The 25638-nt window shown below is 37.9% G+C and overlaps 1 protein-coding gene, 1 long non-coding RNA gene and 1 other non-coding gene across 3 annotated transcripts; 1 reads left to right on the forward strand and 2 right to left on the reverse strand.

Moving 5' to 3' along the window:
- Nucleotides 1-4299: 4299 nt before the first annotated feature.
- LOC106381100 (oxysterol-binding protein-related protein 1C) lies at nt 4300-13422 on the forward strand. The gene is given in 10 exon segments (XM_048740267.1): nt 4300-4869; nt 4871-4959; nt 5046-5111; nt 5114-5475; nt 5551-5706; nt 5798-5965; nt 6044-6184; nt 6286-6516; nt 6597-6710; nt 12893-13422. Coding segments are annotated over 10 exon segments (1833 nt in total). The 5' UTR covers nt 4300-4531; the 3' UTR covers nt 13061-13422.
- On the reverse strand, nt 6625-10540 carry LOC125578011. Its single transcript, XR_007316340.1, has 2 exons — nt 9433-10540; nt 6625-7114 (listed from the first exon to the last, which is right to left on the reverse strand). It is a non-coding gene; the product is annotated as an uncharacterized LOC125578011 (long non-coding RNA).
- An 8643-nt stretch (nt 13423-22065) lies between the features above and the next one.
- Nucleotides 22066-22171, reverse strand: LOC125578749. Its single transcript, XR_007316832.1, has one exon. It is a non-coding gene; the product is annotated as a small nucleolar RNA R71 (small nucleolar RNA).
- Nucleotides 22172-25638: the final 3467 nt, after the last annotated feature.

A 25638-nucleotide genomic window follows, 5' to 3' on the forward strand; every position in this document is an offset into this window, starting at 1 on the left:
GGGCTGGGTACATTATTGATGTATTGTGTAGTCTTATGTATGAGATTTTTTTTTTAACTTTTGTTTTTCTGTGTTGTATATAATCTATATTATAATAGATTGATTAGGTTTATATGAGAATAACCGGTGATTTTTTTATGTGTTGATATTTCATATCTTATGTGTGGACGTCTAAAAGAGTTTCCGATTTATCTTCATGAATCTGACATCTAGCAATATTTTTCCCATGAATATGTCAGACAGAGACCCACATATTCGCTGAGATTCAACATCTGACTTGCTGACTAATTGTCATCCTTATTAGCTATTCAGTAGATCCGCAAGCTGTGCAAGTATAAGAAAATAATTATCTATCACAGTTTAGAAACCCCAAACAATAGTGAAACCTTTTATTAGACATAAAGAAAGAGAATATACATAACCCTATAAATATGGCCAAGACGAGATCTTTTAACATAAATAAAAAATGAATCTCCATGAGCTCCTCTCAGGTCTATGCGAACTCTTTTAGTCCGTCCAGGAAGCTGTGTTTCTTTTTCATTGGTTGTTTATGTAGTTGTCGGCTATGTAAACGATTTTGTTTACCTCTTCCTTAAAACTACCAATGTGTTCTAATTCGGATCTGAAGTCTGGTAAATTAGTGAATCCCTCCATGACGTACATGTCTTAGCGGACAACTTCGGAAAGTAGAACAAACAACAAAGAAAAGTTATATTAATCAAGTTTTCAGTAGGACTATGGAATTCTATCAATTTAAAGAGTTTCAATGATACACGACACTGAATAGAATGGTTTAGAGTGTAATGGTTTATCATTGGAGGTGAGAGTTAAGCGATGAAGTGGGAGAACCCTAGGCCCTAGTTTAGAGACGGTGAGAAAGAATAGACGATTAGGAGACTTCTTTGGGTCTGTCTGACGCATCAGCCTTACCTTTTAAGGCTTATGTAGAAAATGGGTGCGATAGGCCGCAAGTTAATTAACATGACCCAACAACCATTAATTCATTACACAGCCATGTTCGAAAATTCACCACCGAGGGCCGGAAAATGCCAGAAAAACGTAACTCGGGCTCGATTCGGTCCAAAAATCGGGATTATTAAAAAAATTACTTTTTACTCGTTTCATCCTATAATCGAGTAGTATATATAAAGATTCATGATGTTTTCATGAAAATGGCAAAAAAAAACGAAGAAATTGATGTATAACTCGTGAAAAATTATAAGCCGTCGGAGTCAATATTGCATAAAACCCAAAAATCTAAAGAGGAAGACGGCTTGTAAAAGTCATAATTGACTTTAATTAAATTTAACCATAAAAACATGCAAAACACCCATGGGTTATGTTCAAACTCGGATTGTTAGTATTTTTTAAGATGTGTAAACCGCTGCGCTAAGTGATATTTATTGTAAGTTTTTACTAATAGATAATATATTAAAACAAAAGTACAAAGATGGATCCCACCAAAATAAATGAAATGCTGAGGTGGACACCTTAAGAAGAGACCAAAAACTCAATCATTATAATATAGATTGTTTTGATTGCTCAAATTACATATATTATCATTTACAAATGTCTTTCTATTTAAGTTTTCCTCATTTGGATTGTAACTTACAAGATAAGGCTTTGTACAATCTGCATATAGTAACAATAGAAAGAACAAGATTATCACACTTGTTAATTTTTTTGGGTAAAAACACTTGTTATTTTATTACTTAAGAAATTATGTTAGGCAAATCTAAATGTAATTATGTGAATAAAAAGTATATAGTAAGAGAAGGAAATACACAACGTCAGCGAAACTCTCATTCCTACTTTTCTACAACGTTAAGAGCATGATTATTAGAGATTCTTAGGGTGAAGTTCTTAGCGGAATATAAGGACCCATTTCTTAACTTTTAACTAAAAAAGATAAAAACCGGTTCTTAAGTATCTTATTTAAAAGTCGGTTCTTAGCTTTTTTTAGTTAAAAATTAAGAGACAGGTTCTTATATTCCGCTAAAAACCCCATCCTAAGAAGATTATCGCACTTGTTATTTTTTTGGGTAAAAGCACTTGTTATTTTATTACTAAGAAATTATGTTAGGCAAATCTAAATGTAATTATGTGAATAAAAAGTATATAGTAAGAGAAGGAAATACACAACGTCAGCGAAACTCTCATGCCTACTTTTCTACAACGTTAAGAGCATGATTATTAGAGTTTCTTAGGGTGGATTTCTTAGCAGAATATAAGAACCCGTCTCTTATATTTTAACTAAAAAAGATAAAAAATGGTTCTTAAATATTTTATTTAAAAGCCGGTTCTTAGTTTTTTTTAGTTAAAAATTAAGAGAAGGGTTCTTATATTCCGCTAAAAACTTCATCCTAAGAACCCCCAATCATCACGCTCTTACAGACTAGAGATGTCATCAATAAAAATATTATTTTCTTTTAAAAACTACAAAAATGAAATTAAATAATGATTACTAGATTAAGACCCGCGCCTTGCACGAGATAAATATTATATATATAAATTATTTTATATATTATATATTTCTAACATATTATGAAATAATAAATATATATTGAATAATTAAAAAGTCATTATCTACTACTTATATATTAAATTGGTGCGAACATATAAACAAATTTTATAAATCGAAAAAATATTTTTTCTATTTGATATGGTATATAATTAAATTTAAATGATAGTAACATATATATGGTATATTTTAATATTAATATATATTAAATGATGCTTTTTGCGCATATTGTTTTTTCTCATTTGTATCTGTTATAGCAAAAAGTCTAAATTACTGATAACAAAATTTTCACGGTGGGATTAATGGTTTAAGTAATTTATAGTATTTAAAAAAATTAAGTTGTCAATATTTTTTCAAAATTTTTATCAAAAAAATGTTCAAAGTACATCTCAAAATTAAGATATTTATGTATTTTTATATGGCATATAGTTTAATTTAAAATGATACATATATTTATATATCTTTTTATTTTTGATACTTATTAAATGAGACTTTCAACTTATATGTAATTATTTGTATCATGTTATAAAAAAAGTTTTAAATCATAGATCACAAAATTTGAATGTGAAACTTTTAGCAGTTTTAGTAATTTATATTTGTTTTTAAAAAATCAAAATATAATATATAAATAATTTTTAAATTTTTTTTTATATGGTTACTATGATTGTTTAATTTATTTTAATAGCTTAAAATTAAACAAATATAATATAATACACACTTATTTTTATCAAATCTTTATTATTTAAAATCATTAATTATCATATATACTTTAGCCACATTAGGTAATTCCGTAATTTTATTTAAGGAAATAATGAAGCACATTAATAATGTACTTATAGTTGGTTTAATAAAAAGCTTATTATATATTTAGATGGACCAACATATTTCTCTAAGGATTATAAGAATTATTCTAGTGATGACACGTGGCTACAAAAAAATTGTTGCAATGCTTCTTAAATAATATATAGGGGATTTATGTATGAAAAGTTGAAGATTAAGAATAAGTGAATAAATAAGTGAAAATCGCGAAGAAGTTGCTTCATAGTCAGTCGCTAGAGGTTTTTCCTTCATATTTTGAGAGAGACTTCTTCTTCTTCTTCTTCTTCTTCATTTTGATCTTACTTTCTTGCGTACTACTCTTGTTTACTGTTTGAATATCTTATGATGAGATGCTTAGTGCTGCGAAAAAAACTGTTTCTCTCGCTGCCCGTCTCAGCAACGTACGATCACTCTTTGAGATCATCTTTCTTTCTTTCTTTCTCTCGTTGATATTGCCTGGATGTGTGTACGAGACTTCCTGCGATTTTGATTGATGCAAAAATGGAAAATTTGATTAACGATGAGGCTGAATCCTCGATGTCAATGTTTTGTTATGAACAATTCATCCCTAGGTTTCTTCTTTTGTTTTGGGGTACATTCTTGAATCAGTTTCTTTAACAAGTGAAATGGTTTTGCTTTGTTTACAGGAAGTGAGAAAGTCTCTGTTGGTGTCTGACGTTTTGACCAAATCAGATGATAGTCCTGCTACTTTCGCTGATTATGGTTAATTAGCCCTGTCTTTTTTTATTTCATCATCTTTTAAATTGGCTCATAAATGAAACAAAGCATATGTTCTTTTAGGGTCGTAGGCGGTGATTAGCCTTGTTCTAGAAAGGGAACTCAAGAATGAACCTGTTTCATTAGTTGCTGAAGAGGTGTGCCCAAATGCAACAACAAAAACCTATTTTTTAAACTTAGTTAATGACTTTTTAATGTAATTTATGTGTAGGATTCTGGTGAGCTGAGGAAAATTGCTGCTGAGACAGTTTTGGCACGTATTACAGAGCTTGTTAAAGAGACTCTTGCCACTGATGATTCATATGCGTCTGCTTCTACTTTGTCCCATAATGATTCATATGCGTCTGAAAATAAATTGTGAAGCGACGCTGATTCATATGCGTCTGATGATTCATATGCGTCTGAAAATAAATTGTTTTTGTTTTTTTGATAGTAAATGCGGAGCTGAATTGGATGTGTGATATATGCTATGTGGAGGTTTCTTCGGTACGGGAGAGTAGATCAGATGATAAGAGGTTTTCCATATTCACTGGCACCAAGAGGCTCCACTTGCGAGCAGAGACGCGAGAGGACTGAGCAACCTGGGTTGAGGCACTGCTAGCTATCAAAGATATGTTTCCAAGGATGTCTAACAGTGAATTGATTGCTCCGATCGACAATTTGACCATGTCCACGGAGAAGCTCCGGCAACGGTTGGTTGATGAAGGAGTTAGTGAGTTAGCTATTCAGGACTGTGAGCAAATTATGAGGTCTGAGTTCTCAGCACTTCAGAGCCAGTTGGTGCTTCTCCAATGAAGATCTGGAGAACACAGTTGTAGATGAGAGTCAAAGACACACTGAAAATGAAGGTCCCAATGATTTAAGAAATGAGAAGTTCAGTGGTGAGTTCTCGAGCGTACTATTCTCTAGCTTAGCATTTGATTATTTCATCTAACTGCTTTTAGACTTTGTTCAGGTTTCATCTCAGAAGGGACTGCCACTGAATCTGATGATGAGAATGAACGAGGTGATGCAGAAACGGATGAGGAAGACCACACTTTTTTGATACACGTGACTTTCTTTCTTCAAGTTCTTTCAAGAGCAGTAGTTCTGGCTTTCGTACCTCTTTGTTTTCTTCTGATGATGATGGCTTTGGGTCAGAAGATGATATTGATCCTTCCATCAAGTCTGTTGGATTCAACTATCCGCGCGTCAAAAGGAGGAAGAGTTTACCTGATCCTGTTGAAAAAGAGAAAAGTGTTAGCCTTTGGTCAATGATCAAAGACAATATAGGCAAAGATCTCACAAAAGTTTGTCTACCTGTTTACTTCAACGAGCCACTATCTTCCCTACAGGAGTGTTTTGAGGATTTGGAATATTCATACCTTCTTGATCGAACATTTGAATGGGGCAAAAGGGTATAAAGTATCTGGACGCTTTTACAATTTTTTTAAAAACCATTATGGTAACATTGCCTATCTTTTTTGAAACAGGGAAATACCCTCATGAGGATTCTTAATGTCGCTGCTTTTGCTGTATCTGGGTATGCATCAACCGAAGGAAGAATCTGCAAACCTTTTAACCCAGTGCTAGGTGAAACATACGAGGCAGATTATCCAGACAAAGGACTTCGATTTTTCTCCGAAAAGGTTTTGGTTCACAACATACAGATGTATTTTTATGTGTATTTTACTCTTCAGCTATAGCTATTCAGACCTCTTACTGGTTATATGGTGTCAGGTCAGTCATCATCCTATGGTTGTGGCATGCCATTGCGATGGTACGGGATGGAAATTCTGGGCAGACAGCAATCTGAAGAGTAAGTTTTGGGGTCGGTGGATTCAGCTTGATCCTGTTGGTGTGTTGACTCTGCAATTTGATGATGGAAAAATCCTTCAGTGGAGTAAGGTACCCGTCAAAATTTACTAAGCAGATAATGATGTTGTATGTGTTCTTTGTTACTAATAACCATATCTCTACTCGTAGGTGACTACATCGATATACAATCTCATACTTGGTAAACTTTACTGTGATCACTATGGTACTATGCGTATTGAAGGAAGTGCTGAATACTCTTGTAAACTTAAATTCAAAGAGCAGTCGATCATTGACCGAAATCCTCACCAGGTATGTTCATTCGATATGGTACCAACCACTTGATGAATAATTTAGGAGTGGGCATTTGGTTTTATCCTGATCAATGTATTACGAATATGAGTATTTGACAGGTTCATGGTATAGTTCAAGACAAGAGTGGGAAAACAATGGCAACGATGTTTGGGAAATGGGAGGAGAGCATGCACTATGTGATGGGTGATTGTTCTGGGAAGGGGAAATTGAGCGAAGATATGTCAGGAGCTCAACTTCTCTGGAAATGGAGCAAACCCCCTGGAAACGCAACAAAGTATAATCTAACACGTTTCGCAGTCACGCTGAACGAGCTAACACCTGGGATGAAGGTGAATGCTGTAAAGAATTAATAATGTCTATGAATTGTGTTGCGGTGAGACATTCCAACTTGAATGAGATATGGATGTAGGAGAAGCTGCCACCAACAGATTCAAGGCTGAGACCAGACCAGAGGTATCTGGAAAACAGTGAGTTTGAAATGGCCAACACAGAGAAGTTGCGGCTGGAACAGCGACAACGTCAGGTAATACAAGTCTCACTCACTACGGGTTTATTTTTGAGATAATTTGCTAGATATACACAAATGGGAACAAAATTAGCTAACTACCCAAAACCATTAAAAACAAACATTCACTGTAGACAATTGTCTCCCCGTTTCCCGTTTTACCCCTGCCCGAAATTTTTATCTTCTTTATCTTTCTTTCTCAGAACTCACATCTCTATCATCTTTCTGTTTCTTTCCCAATGTTCTCACCATTTTCATTTCAAATCAATAGATCTTCTTCTTAAATATCCAAATCAACACTTATTTTGTTTATGGCACTAATCAATCATACGATCACCTTTTCCTCTTCTTAAACTCCAAACCTTCCATTTGACCAAGAAAAAAACTCCAAACCTTCCAAAAGAATTTACCGACTCCACAATCTGCAATTATTAATATGCTAACAATATACATTTAATGCTAAGCTGAAACATTATACAATTGTTTGATTTATATATAATACAATAATTGTTAACTGATAAGAATATATCAGTTGAATAAACAAACTACTAAGTTAGCACCATAATCTATTTTTTACCATTTAAAAATATATATATCAAGTGTCGATATGTATTTTTAAGATCTTGGCAACCAATTTAAAAAAACGATAAAATGTTTTATAACAGCTAACCAAACATGTATCAGTTAATGGAAACATATTATATAAAATGTAACTGCTAAGTTTTGATGTGCAATATTATATCCCTTATATATTAAAAGAGAAGCATTGACTTTAATGCGTTCACACAACATTGTCCACGTGTCAGCTTCACAGTCATTTGAAATTAATTATGGTGACGTATCGACTTGGTAACGCTTCTCACGAGAATTCGCTTTTGTTTAAGAAAATTAGTTTCCTAATCTGGTTTAATTAAACATAACCACGTTCTATCATTGTAAAACTTACATAAACAAGACGTGAACGTAAGACAATTTCGTCAGTAAAAGCCAACTATTTATAAGCACATTTTGTGATAACTATCAAGTTTGAATCATGATATACTTGAAGATAAAACGATAACAGTTTTCACACAAACGATCTATGTACACAAGCTATAATAGCTTATACAACAGTCTCACATTGTCAAGCATTCTATACACGTCACTCTCACGTTGTAGCGTGGGCAATTCTTTACAAGACACTCAGTCATAGCGTACACAATGTTTGGGTCACGGCGGGAACATGTGTCCGGTTCGAGAGTATCATTGCTTTTCTGATGTGGGATAATAGGGAGATCGTTGAAGCCAGTGTAACTCTTTTGCCGAGTGACGAGAGATGATCAATCATCCCTCTCAGTTTCCTCTTTGGGATGTTACAATGGCTTAATAACATAAGATATAAAGATCTAACTGAGCTAGAATGTAATCGATCAGCAGTTAGAGAGCGTGAGCCTTGATGATATGCTTACTTTGCAGCGTACTTGGCTGAAACGTTTATTAGAAAAAAAAAAACAGAGCGGAGAAGAGAAGCAGAGGAGAACATTCGAGCATCAACGGTCTATAAGGAAGAAGCAAACTATTGCATTGTTAATAGTAGAAAGATAATGCAAACCCAAAATTTTTTACACAAACAATGAGAACTATTACTGCAAGCATCATCTATTGTAGTAGCCATGGCATTGTCTATAAGGAAGAATGAAACAATGGCCTGGTTTTTACTATCACAAAGCTTCATCTATTTTTTTAATGCAGTTTTTACATCAGTCTCACACTGTCAACCATTCTCTACAAAACACTCTTCCTTTGTATCGTGAACAGTCTCAAATCAATGAATGCCATTGTAGCATTTTTTTTTCACAAACGATAACAGTTTTGACACAAATGAAAAAAAGTTGTATACAAACTATAAGAGTTTTTACTACAGTCTCCCATTGTCAAGCATGCTCTACGAGTCACTGTCACGTAGTACACGTGAATTTTAAAACGAATGAAATACTACAATTTTATTACACGTGAATTTTAATAATATGGTTAAGAATTCTAAACCGATATCAATGAATTGTACCCATCCCGAATTAAACCGGCTAGCATTAAGGTTTGGATAATATTTATATTTTTGAGTGATTGGCAAGGTAAATTAATTATATTAAATGATATATGTTTCATATTTTTTTGTTATGGCAATTTATATATCTAAGAGTGATTGGCAAGGTAAAAATATTTGCCATTTAATACGATATTATACCGATATACCACGTTTATTGAATTATTAGTAAACCTATATAAACTCGCTGCTCCACATAATTTTATTTATTCACTACACCCGAAACCTTAACAAGTTTATCTCATTCTCCTATAATGGCTGCGGTAACTTATGTGTCTGATTTAAAACCATTTAAGTCAATGCGAAAAATTAGGGTTAAACATCATTCGTCTGTAGAAGCAGTATTCTTCTGCTGGTACTATAACAATTGAGATGGTTCTAATAGATTCCAATGCATCTTTACTTTTCATATAACGAAATGTTATAAATGTTGTATGCTTTATTTTTTTCTTCTAAATTTCTATTTTTTATTTTTATTTTGTAGGGTGTTATTCGAATGGTTTAGTCTTCGAAGACCTTCCATTTCGAAATCTAAGTTTCGCAGTTTAAAATAGCATTGATCTAGATGGTGTATTGACAGATGAAATCAAACAACCAGATGCATACTAATAGAACAAAATGATGATCAAAGCTAAGAAACTAAAATGGGAAACTGACCTCTATCTCGGAAATTTCAGATGCTTAAGGGAGGACGAAGTTGGCGAATAGTTGCGTCAGAATCGAAGACACAGTATAAGGACTAGGTTTCATGAATGAAGACGGAGTCTACGGTAGGTCCATGTTAGTGACTTTCTTCCATGACTGCACGAAAGTAAAATCGATCGTGGAAGGAGGTTCGTTGTAAAGGTTGATCTCATCACCGATTAAGAGGATGCTGATGTGACGGATCGGAGAGGAGGCGAGATGTTTGTCTTAACAAGCCGGTGATTGATTTTCTTTCTTCAAATAGATGCAGTCTGCAGACGGTAAATGGCCGAATGGAAGGTAAAGTTTTTTTTCTTAATCGGTATGAGTAAACTGATTTTTTTTGTAATGGGTCAGATATCAAACAAAAGCAATCGAATATTCATGGCACATTTTTTTATTATTGTATGGTGGGTTTAAAAGCTACAAATGGGCTTATTTGTGTATTTTCTTAATATCCATTTCTGTAAACAATAACATAGAAATAAAAAGATTGAAATATCAGTATTCATTCAAAATCTAATTATTTTACTATATAAATTATATTAGAGTTAGGGAAAAATTAAATTAAAATAACGATTAAATATAAATTAGATAAAAATACTATTAATAAATTTTATATTATTAAACTCAATAAAAAATTTCAATGATTATAAATATACAGATTTTATACTATGTCTAACATATACGAAATTTCAAACAGAAAAATAATATTAGATAATCTTATACACATGAACATAATTTTAAAATGTCATTTTAATTTGTTTTTACAAACAACAAAAATAATATTACATGTATTTTTTCTTCAACTATTATTTATATTTAGTTTGATTTTTCATTCGTTTAGAAATTTTTAAATGAAACCATTGGTTAGACATCAAAACAGCCTAAAATGCATATAACATGAAACCAAACAAATAATAATAATTTTGGGTTTTCTACCAAAAAACAATAAAACCTCACACATTTCAAGTGAACAAAACAAAATAAATATGAATTTCGAATGGTAATTATAGTGTACCAGACTAACGACAGAAAAAACACGGTTAGACCGAATCGATATCCAGTATAAACAGAACTAATGTTTCTTATAAAAAAAAACAAATTAATAATCAGGTGTTGATATGTATTCTTAAGATCTTGACAACCAACTTAAGGGGGGGGGGGGGGTGGGTTAGTGGGAGATTGATTTTTAAAGAGTTGAAGAATTTAAAGATTCTAGTGTTATTGGTAACATGATTCTTAAAGTTCTAAAAAGTTTGGTGTTATTGGTGTGGTGATTTTACAATTCTATATAAATCTTTTGTTATTCAAAAAGTTAAGTATTTTTAGATTTTGTAATTCTATTAAACTATGGTGTTATTGAAACAATGATTCATTACATTTTAACTCACTACTCACAACTTTCAAAATACTAGAGTTAACCCATGTATTCCCAAAGTTGAGATGACAAAATCAATATTTTTTTTATCAAACATGCAAATATGATACGTGAGAAGCATTATCAATTTCATATAATCTCTTTTATCAAACATGCATATATATATATATATATATATATATATATATATATATATATATATATATATATATATATATATATATATATATAACTATGAAATAGATTCCGTGCACAGTCACACTACAACACATCAAAATGATAAACCCAGAATTTTTTATCCATAGAAATATTATGAAAGAGATTCGACAGTCAGACAACATCACATCAAAATGATAAATCCATAAAATAGCACCATCACAAATGAAAATGAGTTATAAATAGTTGTGAGTAAGCTACTGATTTTTTTGAATTCCATTAAAACCTTGGTTTCCTCTGAATTCCATAAGTTATACTGATTTTTTTTTCCTGTTTATCACCCATTGCAATCTTATGTGAAGTTAATCAATATTAGTAAGAACATACACACAAAAATATTTATCACAAACAAACAGGTAAACATCAAGGTTCTTGCTACTAGTCTAAACAAATAAAATAATGAAACCAAACGTAAACTTGAAAGCAACATATATAAAAATCAAACCATTTTAAGACATGATATAATGAAAAACAGAGAAATAGATCATAAAAAAAAAAGATAAGAAAAGTGAGAACCGGAGACTTGTATTATCTTGCGAGCTTTGATGATGAATAAAAAGCAAAGAACAATTCTAGGAGGCTCATTTTCTTTATACACAATTGAACATACCTTATTTTGAATATATTATATGGAAAATGGATAAACAATAGTAGACAAAAGTTAATATAAATCACAATAAGTCATCGCCAATCAAACCAAAAAAATATATGGATTCTATAAATATGGGAAGACATATTGTCAGAATCAATGAAAATATTTACAGAATTAAAATCCTCTTGACTTTTGAAATCAGAATCAAAGAAACGATAACATGATTTATAACAGCTAACTAAACATGTATCGGTTAATGGAAACATATATTATATAAAATGTAACTGCTAAGTTTTGACGTGCAATGTTATTTGACTTGTTAGACCGGTAACCAATTTCATATCATTTAACAAACTATGTATCAACTAATGTCGCTATTTATTAACATCTTATAAATCATTTTAAATATCTTTAAAATAAATTGTAACAGCTAAGCAAATATTTACCTGCTCTCTATACTGGACTAGCACCTCCATCATCTTCATTGTGATCTTCACCAAACGACTAACATCCGAGATCCGATTCCCGAGTTCTTACAAAATCCATCTCTGTTTCCACACCAATCGCTGTGTGGTGGTTGTTAATCTTGACTTTCTTGCCACCGGATCCTGTCAGTAACTATTGGATCTCTCACCATGGTTCGGATTCTGGGTTTCAAACTCTCTAACTTTTGAATCGGATTCGGGAGGCGGGGAAACAAGGGTGGATTTCTTATCACCGGAGATGGTCAAAGTCGCGTAATCGCCGCCGTAGGAGTAGCATGAGTGACATCGTTGACGTTGATCTGGAAGGTTAAGTACAAAATTAGAAATGGATCCCAAAGTGATATTCCTTTAGAGTAAATTTTATTTTTGGGTAGAGATAGAGATATGGAATGGAAGAAGAACGAAAGAAAAAAAAAAGAAGATTATTTGGTCTGGAGAAATGTGGAGACACAAGAAAGGGAAAGAGAGAGAAGGAAAGGAGAGTTTGGGTAGGGGCAATATTGGATCATAGATTTGTCAATAGTGTCATCGGGCAGTTTGCAAATTATGGTCGAAATGGTGTATATACACCCTAATTTCTCTTTATTTTTTCTGGATCATGAAATGTGGTGTTCTTTTTTTTTTTTTTTTAAAGTTTGACTTCTAACATTAAATTAATGAAAATTGTTAATCGGTCAATTTGGGTTTATTTCGGTCTATGTAGTTTTCACATAAAAAATTGACATGCTATATAAACTGGTTCGTGTGCGAGCTTCACAGGCTAGAAAGATGCAGGAGAGAGGATGGAAGCCGAGGTGGTTCACGAAAGAGAAAGGAAGCGAGGCTTACCGATACAAAGGAGGGTACTGGGAAGCCCGCGAGAGAGGATCATGGGATAACTGTCCAGATATCTTCGGCCACATCGATTCCGATCAACAAATTGAGTAAATAAGCACAAGTTTCAGTTCTGGTCTCATTGATTCTTAAACCACAAAATCTTCGTCTTCCTCCTTTCCTTTCATTATAGGCTGTGATATGTATTTAAGGGTGGAAAAAGGTGAAAAAATAGGTGGAATATGAAGGAAAAGAAAAAGCAAAATTCAGAGTAAGAGTTTTCTTCTGGCAAATGTAAGAGGAATAAATTACCCTACGTTTACTCTCTTTTGGCTTTTACTCTCTTTTGGCGTAAATAGGAGAAAAACAAGTTTTATCTGATTGGACAAAAAGTGGAATAACTGAGCTAAAGTACCTTTTACTCTGTTTATTTATCCTCTATTGTGATTATCAATCACACTCATAGTTTTGGTATTTTCTTTTACTTTTCGTTCGCCAGTTTGCCTTACGAACATTTTCCTGTCTTATCTTTTTTTTGGTAAAATTTCCTGTCTTATCTTTTTTCTTCTTTTGTAATTAATAAAAAGTTCAACACGTACACAAATTTGTTGTCCAATCCTATGGGTGTCAACATAGGTAAACTAATCCAACCCAATTCAAACCCAAATGGATTGAGCACTTTATAGATCATGAGTTAATCTAATCCATTAACTAAATGAATTGGGTTAAACAATTGCTCTTCTTGTTCCGGCGTTCGGCAAGTTAAGCCGGCATCGAAAGCACTCCCCTTTCAGTTCTTTTCCTGTTAAGCTCATTTTTCTCTGTTTCTGAACTTGCGATATGCACGAAATTCTAGTGGTTTATCTCAGCAACAGAGTAGGAAAAAGGTCGGTTTTGAGGATTTGTTTTCCAGATTTATTTTCCTTATTTCAGATTTGGATATTTTGGTACTGGAAGAAGGTGGGAAAGCAAAGCTGTCCCAGTTTGTGGGTTTTGTATGCGGTCATGTTCTCCTTGTCTCTCTTCTTTGAGAGTCGAGGCATCTTGGTGGTGATCTGAGTAGTGTAGCGGCGGGTGATGTTGTAGCGGCTTGTCTCGAGGCGTCTTGGATGGGCAGTTTCTTTGTCCCCGCTTAAGGTAACGCTGGAGATTCCATTACTCGGCGGCGTGTGCAGATCCTGGTCTTCTATTGTGTGGTGGTGACTGTGGTCTGATGTCAATGTGTGGAGGTTCTTTGTCTTCTCTCTCTACCGGAAGCGACGACTTTCGTTGGAGGGCTTGATTCGGGTTCTTCATCTTCATGGCTTCTCTGTTTTGCACCAGAGTTGCGTTTAACTGTCACATCATGGACTTTTTTTCGGTTCTCGAAGATGAGTATTTGGCGTTGGAGTTGGAGTTTGAGAGGTTGGGTTGTCTCTGATTCGTGTATCTACGATGATTGCTCCTTATGATTGGGTAACACATCCCATCATCGATGTTTATCCTTGATAAATGGAAGTGGCGTTGCTTGTTCCTTATTGTGCAGCTTATGAACCATACGACCAAGAGCCATGATGAGCAAGCTGAGACAAAGACCTCCCAACAAGGGGACGAGGTTCTACGACAGGACAGAGTCCACGAGCTATCAAAAAGCAAAGGTAAAATGTAGTCTACCTATTTGGAGCACCATGCAACCTACTATTCTATATTAGGATCCCCGGATCTCAATTTATATTACTCTATTATCTATTGTTTAAGCATTTTGGTTTCCTACTTATATGTATGCTAAGAGTCTCTGGACGAAGCTTATATAATGAAATAGTTCCGACTATAAAAGTAGTAGGAAAGCAACAATACTTAAAGGGGCATATAGGGCTGGATCAGGTTCCACGAAACCTTCGAATCCCCTCAACCTCACTGATACGTGGTATTTCCACGTGAAAACAAATGGGTATGTGACATAAAGCAGGAATGGGTCTGCGCAAACTTGAGTATGATGTCGATACTACCTAAAACCCCTGTATAGCCTAAGGCATATCAGGGTCCCCACAAATCATATGTGCAAGTACCTGTATTAAAACGCTCCAGGCTATACAATACAGGGGACGCTATATAAAAGTGCCAAAGTACTGTGACATACAGGGAGCACTCAACTGCTTGACTAGACGTGGAGAGTGGTAAAGTCTGGCACTTGGATTTTCATCCACACCAGCAAAACTTTAATAAGTATGATAGTGGCTTCTGCCGAGACAGCATGCAGCACCAGGAAGTCGATAGTGACCAGCTTCCGAGCGGTAGAATGCAAAATCCCAACAGGTACCGGTAGTAGTCTCTCCTAGGGAGGCGGAATACGGTCCCTGCGAAACCATAATTTCGGGTTAACACGAAACCCGGGTCCAGGCCCATAGGTCCTATAACAAAACTTTCACGAGATATCCCAAGAACTCTCGAAATCTTGAAAGACCTCAGGGTCCAAATACCTATAGACTACGGACCCAAGGTCCATAATCATGCTAGGATTCCAGGGGTCGGTCCTAGGCCAAAGGAGGCCTAAAACGCAGCTCAAAGCCCACTTACGATTTCTTAACCAAAAGCCCATAAGTCGTATGACGGTTTATGCTTGGTTCATAAGAAAAGGATAAATGTCAAGTTTCCATGGATAAAGCTGAAGTTTCCAAAGATAATCACGAAGATCGGGAAAAACAGAGTATCTCCATTTTTAATCTATGATCGCTTAAGGGCAGAAGGAAAAAAGCGTAAACCGACCTAGGAGCGAGTATATAAAGAGTCATAGGTGAGAGGCAGAGGAGAGAACTTTTTCAGTTTTTATTATACGAGCTGCGACTCAATTAGCTTTTTGCCGTCTTAGGGTTTTAGAAATAGGAATCTTGCTGACAGCTCTGGTAGCCCATGCACTTACTATGTTGCTCTCTTTTTCGATTTCTTATTTTATTACTGTTCTCGTTTCGTGTTCTGATTGCTGGGCGTGTGGTATTAGCAGATATCTGGGACCTCTGGGAAACTAGGGTTCTCTTACTTTCCTAAATTTAAACGAAAATCGACAGTGCGAATTTTGGTTTCCACAGTTTGGCGCTAGAAGAAGGGGGGGGGTACGGATCAATCTAACCCGCAAATAACTACTCAACGATTAGAAACTATATGCGAACCTCGACCTGTGCGAACGTAATCTCATTCAAAGGGGAGCAACGGCCGATCAGGCCAAACCTCGCAAAGATCTCCTTTATATCGAGTTAACGATTTGTGACATCGATATCGGTAGAGTATTAGTCGATATTGGAAGTTCGGTTGATATAATCTTTAAAGATACTTTCAAGAAGATGAAGATCAATCCATCCGAAATTGTGGAAAATCCTAGCCCGCTAGTGGGGCTCTTGGGAGAAACCACTATAGCGTTCAGATCGATTTTTCTCACGGTCAAAGCCGGGACCATGACGAAAGTCACAGAGTTTTTTAGTCGTAGAGCGTCCAGCGTCTTATAACGTTATCATGGGTACGCCGTGGTTGAATTCCATGTGCGCGATCCCGTCAACATTCCTCCTTTGCCTCAAATTCCCAACTCCTAACGGAATCGAGGTAATATGGGGAAATCCAAGAGTATTGCGGGTGTGTTTTGCTGCGGAACTAAAACGAAAAAGGCCAGACCTCCAAACCATTCCTAGAAAAGTAAAGAAAACGGCCTCTGACGAAAACGCCCAAAATCAAGATTCGGCAGAACTCTTCCGGCAATCCCGTAAAATTGTGGCCCTAGAAGAAAAACGTGAACCAACCTGCGTTCTCATAACGATGAGTCGAGATCGGAGCCAATCTAAGCGAGCCTTTGGGGATGGAACTCATAATCTGTCTGAAAAAGAACCTTAACACTTTCGCGTGGGCTGCGGAGGATATGCCAGGGATCGACATTAACATAACATGTCACGAACTGAATATCAATCCAACTTTCAAACCAGTCAAAAAAAAAGACGTAAGCTAGGACCCGAACGCGCTTCCGAAGTGAATGACCAGGTCGAAAAACTACGCAAAATCGGATCGATAACAGAAGTAAGATACCCAGACTGGCTCGCCAACCCCGTAATAGTCAAAAAGAAAAACGGGAAGTGGCGAGTCTGTGTAGACTTCACTGACCTTAACAAAGCCAGTCGGAAGGATAGTTTCCCCTTACCGCACATTGATTGACTGGTTGAAGCAACAGCAGGAAACGAACTCCTATCCTTCATGGATGCCTTCTCGGGTTACAACTAAATTTTGATGAATCCCGACGTTCGCGAGAAAGCCGGATTCATTACCGATCGCGGAACTTATTTCTACAAGGTATTTCCCTTGGCCTCAAAAACGCCGGCGCAACTTACCAACGACTGTTGAACCGAATGTTCTCCGAACAACTCGGTAAAACAATGGAGGTCTATATCGACGAAATGCTCGTCAAATCCCTCAGGGCAAGAGATCACGTATCTCATCTTGAGGAATGTTTCGCACAACTAAATTCCCATAATATGAAGCTCAACCCGACAAAATGCAGTTTCGCCGTAACAATGGGAGAATTCCTCGGTTACTTGGTGACATACCGCGGTATCGAAGCTAATACAAAACAGATCGATGCATTGATCGAGATGGCTTCACCCTAGAATAAACGGGAAGTCCAGAGATTGACCGGTAGAGTCGCAGCACTTAACCGATTCATCTCACGGTCGACGGACAAGTGCTTACCTTTCTACGATATCCTGCGGGGGAATAAAAAATTTGAATGGTCAGAAGTGTGCAAAAACGCTTTTCAACAGCTGAAATGATACTTGGCCACTCCTCCGGTTCTCGCAAAACCTGTCGAAGGAGAACCCTTGTTCTTATATATCGTTGTATCAGCAACGGCTGTGAGCGGCGTCCTGATCAGGGAAGAACGCAGCAAACAGAAACCCATTTTTTACATAAGCAAAACTTTGCTGGATGCTGAGTCAAGGTATCAGTTGATGGAAAAACTAGAATACGCAGTCGTAACATCGGCGCAAAAGCTAAGACCATATTTCCAATCACGCACAATCGTCATCCTCACGACTTTCTTTCTACAGATGATTTTGCACAGCCCTAGTCAGTCGGGCCGACTAGCCAAATGGGCAGTCGATTTGAGTGAGTACGATATCGAATATCGACCGAGAACAAGTGCGAAATCTCAGTACTCGCAGACTTCTTAGTCGAACTACCAACGGGGACCCTGACCAACAAGGAGCCAAATTTAACCTGCCTTCTTCACGTCGACGGATCCTCATCTAAGCAAGGATCGGGCATCGGAATCCAGCTTACGTCCCCAACCAGTGAAATCCTAGAACAATCATTCAGATTGGAATTTCACGCGTCCATAAATGAGGCCGAGTACGAAGCACTCATTGTCGGGCTACGTGTTGAAGATACGTAACATCCATGCCTACTGCGCTTCTCAGCTAGTCGCAAGTCAATATAGCAGAGAATACGAAGCAACGGACGAAATAAGGAATGCGTATCTCAAACTGGTCCAGAATCTAGCCCAAGAATTTGACTGTTTCACTCTTACGCGAATCCCCTGTTCTGAGATCGTTCAAGCCGATGCACTCGCGGCCCTGGCATCGAGTTCCGACCCAGGTCTTAAAAGAGTGATTCCGGTCGAATTCATCGAACACCCGAGTATCAGGCCACCAATCGTCATCAACCTCATCAGGGATCAAGACGATGATGTAGAAGAGGTCGCAGGACAGCCGGAGGAGAAATCGGAACAATCCGACTACGGCTAAAATACGCCATCGAGCCTACATCACCGATGGAAAGTTACCTCCCGAAAAATTGGTGGCCCATCTCAACGTCATAACTTCTCTTATCACCTTGGGAAGAAGACATCTTGAAAGCTATAGTTTAGGAGAGAAGCTAGAGAGGATTTGGGAAGGAAAGGAAGGAAGGTGTGAGAAAAATGAAAGATGGGGGCTCACTATGTATAAAAGAATGAGCTTAGGATTTCGATTTATATTAATATATATATTTTCTCGAATGTTCCTCCGCGGAATTCTGAATGTCAACTTTGTCCAATACGCCTATCTTGCCTAACTCGCCAAACCGCGCGCTAGAATCTCATTGCGATCCACGATTCTAACGAGCTAGGGGCTAACTGTTGGGGTCAAAAGCGGTTATGACGAAGTTAACATTCAAATGTCCGTAAAATAAAATAAGCAAGAAATTTTTTACGAAAAATAAATCTTCGAAAAAGATTTGTTTTTACGAAGAATTTTGCGGAGAAAACACAATCACGAAACATCGGAGAAAGATTCAAACAAGGTTGTCGTGTAGCAACCGGTCCGCGCACGAGCTGGTCGCTACACAGCGACCAAGCTTAGATCAAGCTCGTTCGCTACACAGCGACCAAGCACGCGCATGGCTTGGTCGCTATGTAGCGACCAAGCTTTGGCCAAGTGATACCACTCAAATTACCCTAAGGAGTGTTACTCTCATCAAAAGAGGTTCAGATGTAGTACTTAGGGATCGAATCCACAAGGAGCTAGGAAACAATTAAATCTAGTGTTTATTAATTCTAAGAATTGTAAATGTTTAAATGAAATAACAATAGTAACAAGCGAAGTAAATAGTAAATGTAACTTGATTGGAAATGATATTAGATGCAGGGCCACTATTCAGGTGTTGGAGATTATAATATCTATAGATGCCTATTTGTTGCATGCATGATATGTTAGAGCTCAACCGCTTAACTCAGTGATCAGCTGTCGCATGTTTCACTGGTTAACAAGCTAGATCTCGTGTCTCAACGGTTAGTATGTTGACAACGAATGAGTGTCGATCGATGGTCCTATTGGGACGTCGACCGATACACCTTTATCTACGTCGACCGATAGTCAGTTGAGGACATCGATCGACGGTTCTAGCCAGGCCTATGCGCGAGTATGATATATGATATACCCTGGATTTGACCCATTTTTATCCACGGTATATTACTATTTTACTATATATATATATCTATGTTTTCTACTCTTCTAGGTATGTTTTCATGTTCAGGTGCATTTCGGAGTAAAGCTATGACTTTGGAGCATTTTGGAGCATAAAGGACATTTCACCCGAGCTGACCACTTAGAGGTCGACGAGAGGAAGAATAATCGATCGATACGCATCAGTGCTGACGATCGATATCAGGAAATGCCTCGACAAATGAAGATTAATATCGATCGATCTACCAATGTACTGTCGATCGATGTTGAGACACCAGACGCGACATTTTGGATTCATCATACTTAAAAACCAAGGCCAAGCCAAATTACCAAAATGCCCTGACGAGTTTTTAACCTAGTAGAATATATACTGCCTAAGTGTTTGACGGCAGAAACAGCTTTTTCTTTTCTAGACCTAGTTTTGTTATAAGTTTCATTGGGAGAGAAGATCACTTGTGATTGGAACTCCTTGTTTCATTTTCCCTATCATCTATTCTATGAGTTTCTATTTATCCACTGATATGAATTGCTTTGCTATGTCTGAGTAGTTCAACTGTTAGATCCAGGGTTCAGATAGGTTTGTGGGATTAGCCCCAAACTATATATCTGCCTTGTTGTGATATTCATGATAGATTTGTACTCATTGCCTGTTTTAGCCTAGCTAACTAGAACATGATCATAGGATTGCATATTCAAGCACCCTTGTTATCCCATCCTGACATCTATCTATCATATTAGGATTGCTAGAGAGGGTTAACCGCCAATTTAGAATCTTAGTAGAGCATTTTCATACTCGCGCATAGGCCTGGCTAGAACCCATCGATCGATGTCCTCAACTGACAATCGATCGATGTTGGCAAAAGTGTATCGGTCGACATCTTAATAGACTATCGATCGACACTATCTTGTGTCTGCATCTAACCGGTGAGACACAAGATCTAGTCTGTTAACCAGTGGTACATGCGACAGCTGATCACTCAGTTAAGCGAATGAGCTCTAATATATCATGCATGCAACAGTTAGGCATCTATAGTAATTATAATCTCCAACACCTGAATAGTGGCCCTGCATCTAATATCATTTCCAACCTAAGTTACATTTATCATTTACTCGCTAGTCACTATTGCTATTTTATTTAAAACATTACAACTTTTAGGATTAATAAACACTAGGTTTAATTGTTCCCTAGCTCCTTGTGGATTCGATCCCTAAGTACTACATCTGAACCTCTTTTGATGAGAGTAACACTCCTTAGGATAATTTGAGTGGTATCAAATTTGGCGCCGTTGCCGGGGAGTTTTAATCGCCATTAGATTTAGTTTTATTAGTTCTTATTCTTTTCTTTACCCCCTTTTCTAATAATCTTTCTTTTTCTTGTCTTTTCAGGTGCATGCCCAGCGGTACCAGAAGCAACAAGAAGAAAGACTTGCTGTTCTCAGACGATCCTGCTTATTTGGAACACACCATCCGTAGAGGTCAACGTTCCACATCGCTCGACGCAACCACTTCGTCTTCGATCGATACGCACAACCAACCGTCGACCAACACCAGACCTTCATCGTCGATCGATCCCAGTCGTCCGACAATGATCGATACTACACTTGTGTACGTCGATCGATAACGTGTCGTCAAAAATGGTAAACATTATTATTCTAACTCAGGATGAGAACGGAAACCTGTATGACCAGGCCAGTCATCTGCGTAATGCAACATGTCAGAAAATAAATGCTCAGGGAACTGTAATCCCTGATGCTGATGCTACAGGAACTGCTCAACCTGTAGATGAGGAGGCTCGATCGAAACCACTGGCCGACTACAATCGCCCAGATGAGTACTATTCCAACAGATCAGCGATTCGACTTCCTGAGATCCAGAAGCAGAATTTCGAGCTGAAGCCTCAATACTACACTCTCGTGTCGCAGATACCCTACTCTGGGTTACCGCACGAGCACCCTATGGACCATTTGGAACGGTTCGAGGATCTAATCGCTGCCATTCGAATGGAAGGAGTCCCTGAAGATTACCTGCTGTGCAAGCTCTTCAGATACACGCTGAATGGAGAAGCGATGCACTGGCTTAGGCAGCAACCCACATGATCTTTAACATCCTGGAGCGACATCAAGAATGCTTTCTTACGAAACTTCTTCGATGAGGCGCGCGCTGAAGAACTTCGGAACAAAATTTCCACATTCTCGCAGAAGGCTGGCGAGTCCTTCAAAGATGCGTGGATTAGATTTAGGTTTTTCCAGCGAGACTGTCCACACCACGGATTTAACGAAGTGCAGCTGCTAAGCACTTTCTTCCGAGGTCTCGCCTTACAGTATCAAATGGCCCTTAATACGGCGAGTGAAGGAAACTTCACTACTCGGAATCCGTTGGAAGCTGTGAGACTTATCGAAAACCTTGCTAACAGCAGCAGCACCAAAAACACTGACTCTGAACGAAAGAAGTCTGTAGCCTCTATCGGGAAGGAACAGATGGACGAAGTAAGAGCTAAGTTAGATGTGGTGCACGAACTTCTTAGGAAGCAAGTATGTTCAGCTGAAGGAGAAGTAGCAGATACCAAAGGAGAAGAAGATGTGAACTACATCGGAAGTACCGGATTCCAAAAATTTGGAAACCAGGGCGGAAACAGAAACTTCTTTGGAAATGGCCAAAGAAGTAACCAAAGTTCACAATTTCAAAAACCCTTCAACAACAGCTAGAGCTGCTCGAACTCTTACTATCAAAATCCACCACCCCAAACTCAGGAAAGCAAGATCGAATAAATTCTTGATCGAGTACTGTTGGGACAACAACAAATCACCGTGGATTTCAACGGTAAGATAGACTCTGCCTACAACAATCTGAACACCAAAATCGAGACCTTAGGGACTCAGGTGAGAAAACTTGAAACCCAAGTAATTCAGACGGGCGAGACTATTAAGAGGCAAGAAGCTTTTGCTAGAGAAGCAGGAGCCGACAAAGGGAAACACCACGTAAATGCCATCATAGATGATGAATTCTGGCAAGTGGTGAGAAATGAAAACCTTGAGGAAGGAGATTTTGAAATCGAAAGCTCCATGAGTCTCGGCGGATCCCAATGGTGTCGACCGATGTCGATGAACTCGCATCGATCGACAGACCATGATGAAGATCGATGGACGGATTGCTCCAGACATCGATCGACGTCGTCTGCCGATTCGACTGAATGCAATGCGGTTCGAATTCTAACTCATGAAGAATTCGCAGCTAAGCATCCTCACCCACCCTCCCCTTTCTATGAAAAAATCGATCGATCGGTTAACTCAATTATCGATCGACAGAGAGAGTCCGACGTCGATCGTCACAACACACCTCCCATCGATCGACAAGCACCTCTGACATACCGAGTGCGGTTACCCTCAATCGATAATGATTACATCAATGCACTCAGACCACCACCTAAACCATTAGCAAACCCACCCGAACCAACACCCAACCCTTTAAATAGTTCAACAGAACCTGTTCAAGAAGAACAAGAATCTGAAGGGAGAAGGTTAAGGAAAAAGAAGGAGAAAATTCCTAAAAACCTTAAGAGGGAAGCTAACGTTAAGGAGATGGATGGTTTCACTAAACGAGTCCTCAGAATCCCAATCGAAAAACCTTTTGATGAAGCTTACTTCACACACCGGTTGTGGATGTTCTTCAGAGAAACAAAGGTAACTGAGGAGGACATTAGGAGAATGTTTCATCAAGTCAGAGGAAATATGAAACACAGGATCACATTGACGAAGAAGAGTGATCCTGGGAAGTTTGCAATACCATGCATAGTCAAGGGTGTTGAATTTCCCCATTCAATGTGTGACACAGGAGCATCGGTTAGTATCCTCCCTCGGATCATGGCGGACCAGCTTGGTTTGACCATCGAACCCTCAACAGAATCCTTCACCTTCGTGGATCTTTCAGAGAAACAATCCGGAGGCATCATAAGAGATCTGGAGGTACTGATTGGTAATGCCCTTGTCCCTGTAGATTTTCATGTCTTAGACATCGAGCTTAACTGGAACTCTTCACTTCTGCTTGGAAGATCCTTCCTAGCTACAGTAGGAGCTGTATGTGACATGAACAAAAACAAATTGTGTCTAACGCTCATAGACCCAAACATCCACTACGATCCCATCCGACCTAAGAGAAGGTAATTAATTCTGTGGATTATGGGAAAGAACTCGGCTTCATTGGCGCATGCCATTGTGGAGCAGAGTATGAATCGGAGTACGAAACAGAGTACTCGAATCGATCGACACCCCAACCTTTCCATCGATCGATTCCAATGTGTCAATGGTGACCGATGACCACAACAACACGTCACTCGACGTAATGCACCCACTTGACCATTTCGCTTCACCTAATCATTGCTACCAACATTTTGCCTTCCAACCTCCAACCAGGAGAGGACATGATGATTATTCCATAGGCAGTTGGGCAGACAGTGGTTTCCATGAAAGTTTTGCAGTTGACACTGTAATTACTTCACCTCATGAGGAACATACCGAGGAATACGATGAGGATTACTGGAAAGAACGTGCAATAGAAATGTCTTTGCAGGATGAAAGACTTGAAACACACAACTTCACCAACACGTTTCCAACATCGTTCGACGCTGTGCACTCCACATCGGTCGATACCCACCCTCGTCCAGCAAAACAACCGCTCACATCGATCGACACCAGTAAAGGAACATCGATCGATATTCGCGCCGCAGCGAAAATTCAGGAGCAGGAGAATATTCCCTCCCTAACTAGGTTTACAGATACCTATATAAATCGTTTTGCACCTCCGAAACCACCTACACACATCAGAGCAAACACACAAGCAAATAAGATGAACACTCTTCCTTCTACATCAACAGAAAAATCCATGAAGAGCAATCATCTCAAGAACACAAATTCTGCAGAAATTACTCTGCCATCGATCGATGTAACTGTATCTACATCGATCGATACTACTCTAAACCCTAATCTCTCTATTTCTAAAAAGAATAATTATGCAAACATTGATTACGGTTTTCTAACACCTGATGAATTTGGTATTTTCAGGGATCCAGATGGCAACGCACGTGCAATGGATGGAAGGATTTTACAAGTGTCCAGAGAGGACATAGCAGACATCCTTCAAGTAACCAATGGACCCGACAACCTGTTCTCACAGCAACGTGGCACTCCAGACGTCATTCTAACAGATCCCAACAACCACGCAGGAGTCACCACAACAGAGACCAACCCAGATCTATCACGCCAACCAAAAGGGCAAGCATCGATCGACGGTATCATGGAGACATCGATCGACAGGGTAACACCAACGTCGATCGATATGGATAATCCGACGTCGATCGACAGACGCTATGAATGTGGGAGCCGCGCTTTCGACATGTATGGAGCCAGAAAGTTCACTTGGGAACAAAGGGACGAATATGGAGTCTACAGAGATGAGCGTGGACACGCACGAAGCGCAGCTGGTGAGATGATACCTGTCACAAAGGACAACATCAGGAAAATACTGGAAAGAGCATCTCTTTTTGAAGAGAGCCACATCTGTCTTCCAGAACATGCCACTTCCTTCACACTCACAAGACTGGCACCAGAACTCTACACCAAAGAAGAAATCGATGAAATGGTGTTTGGTATTTGTGGAGCTCAGGAGAAACTGGGAGAGGAGCTCAAAACACTGGTAGATGAAACACATCAGCCTTTGGATAGAGGCTACAATGAGCTTTTCAGA

The sequence above is a fragment of the Brassica napus genome, chromosome A9 (assembly GCF_020379485.1).
Source record: "Brassica napus cultivar Da-Ae chromosome A9, Da-Ae, whole genome shotgun sequence".
In the NCBI taxonomy this organism is placed as follows: Eukaryota; Viridiplantae; Streptophyta; class Magnoliopsida; order Brassicales; family Brassicaceae; genus Brassica; species Brassica napus.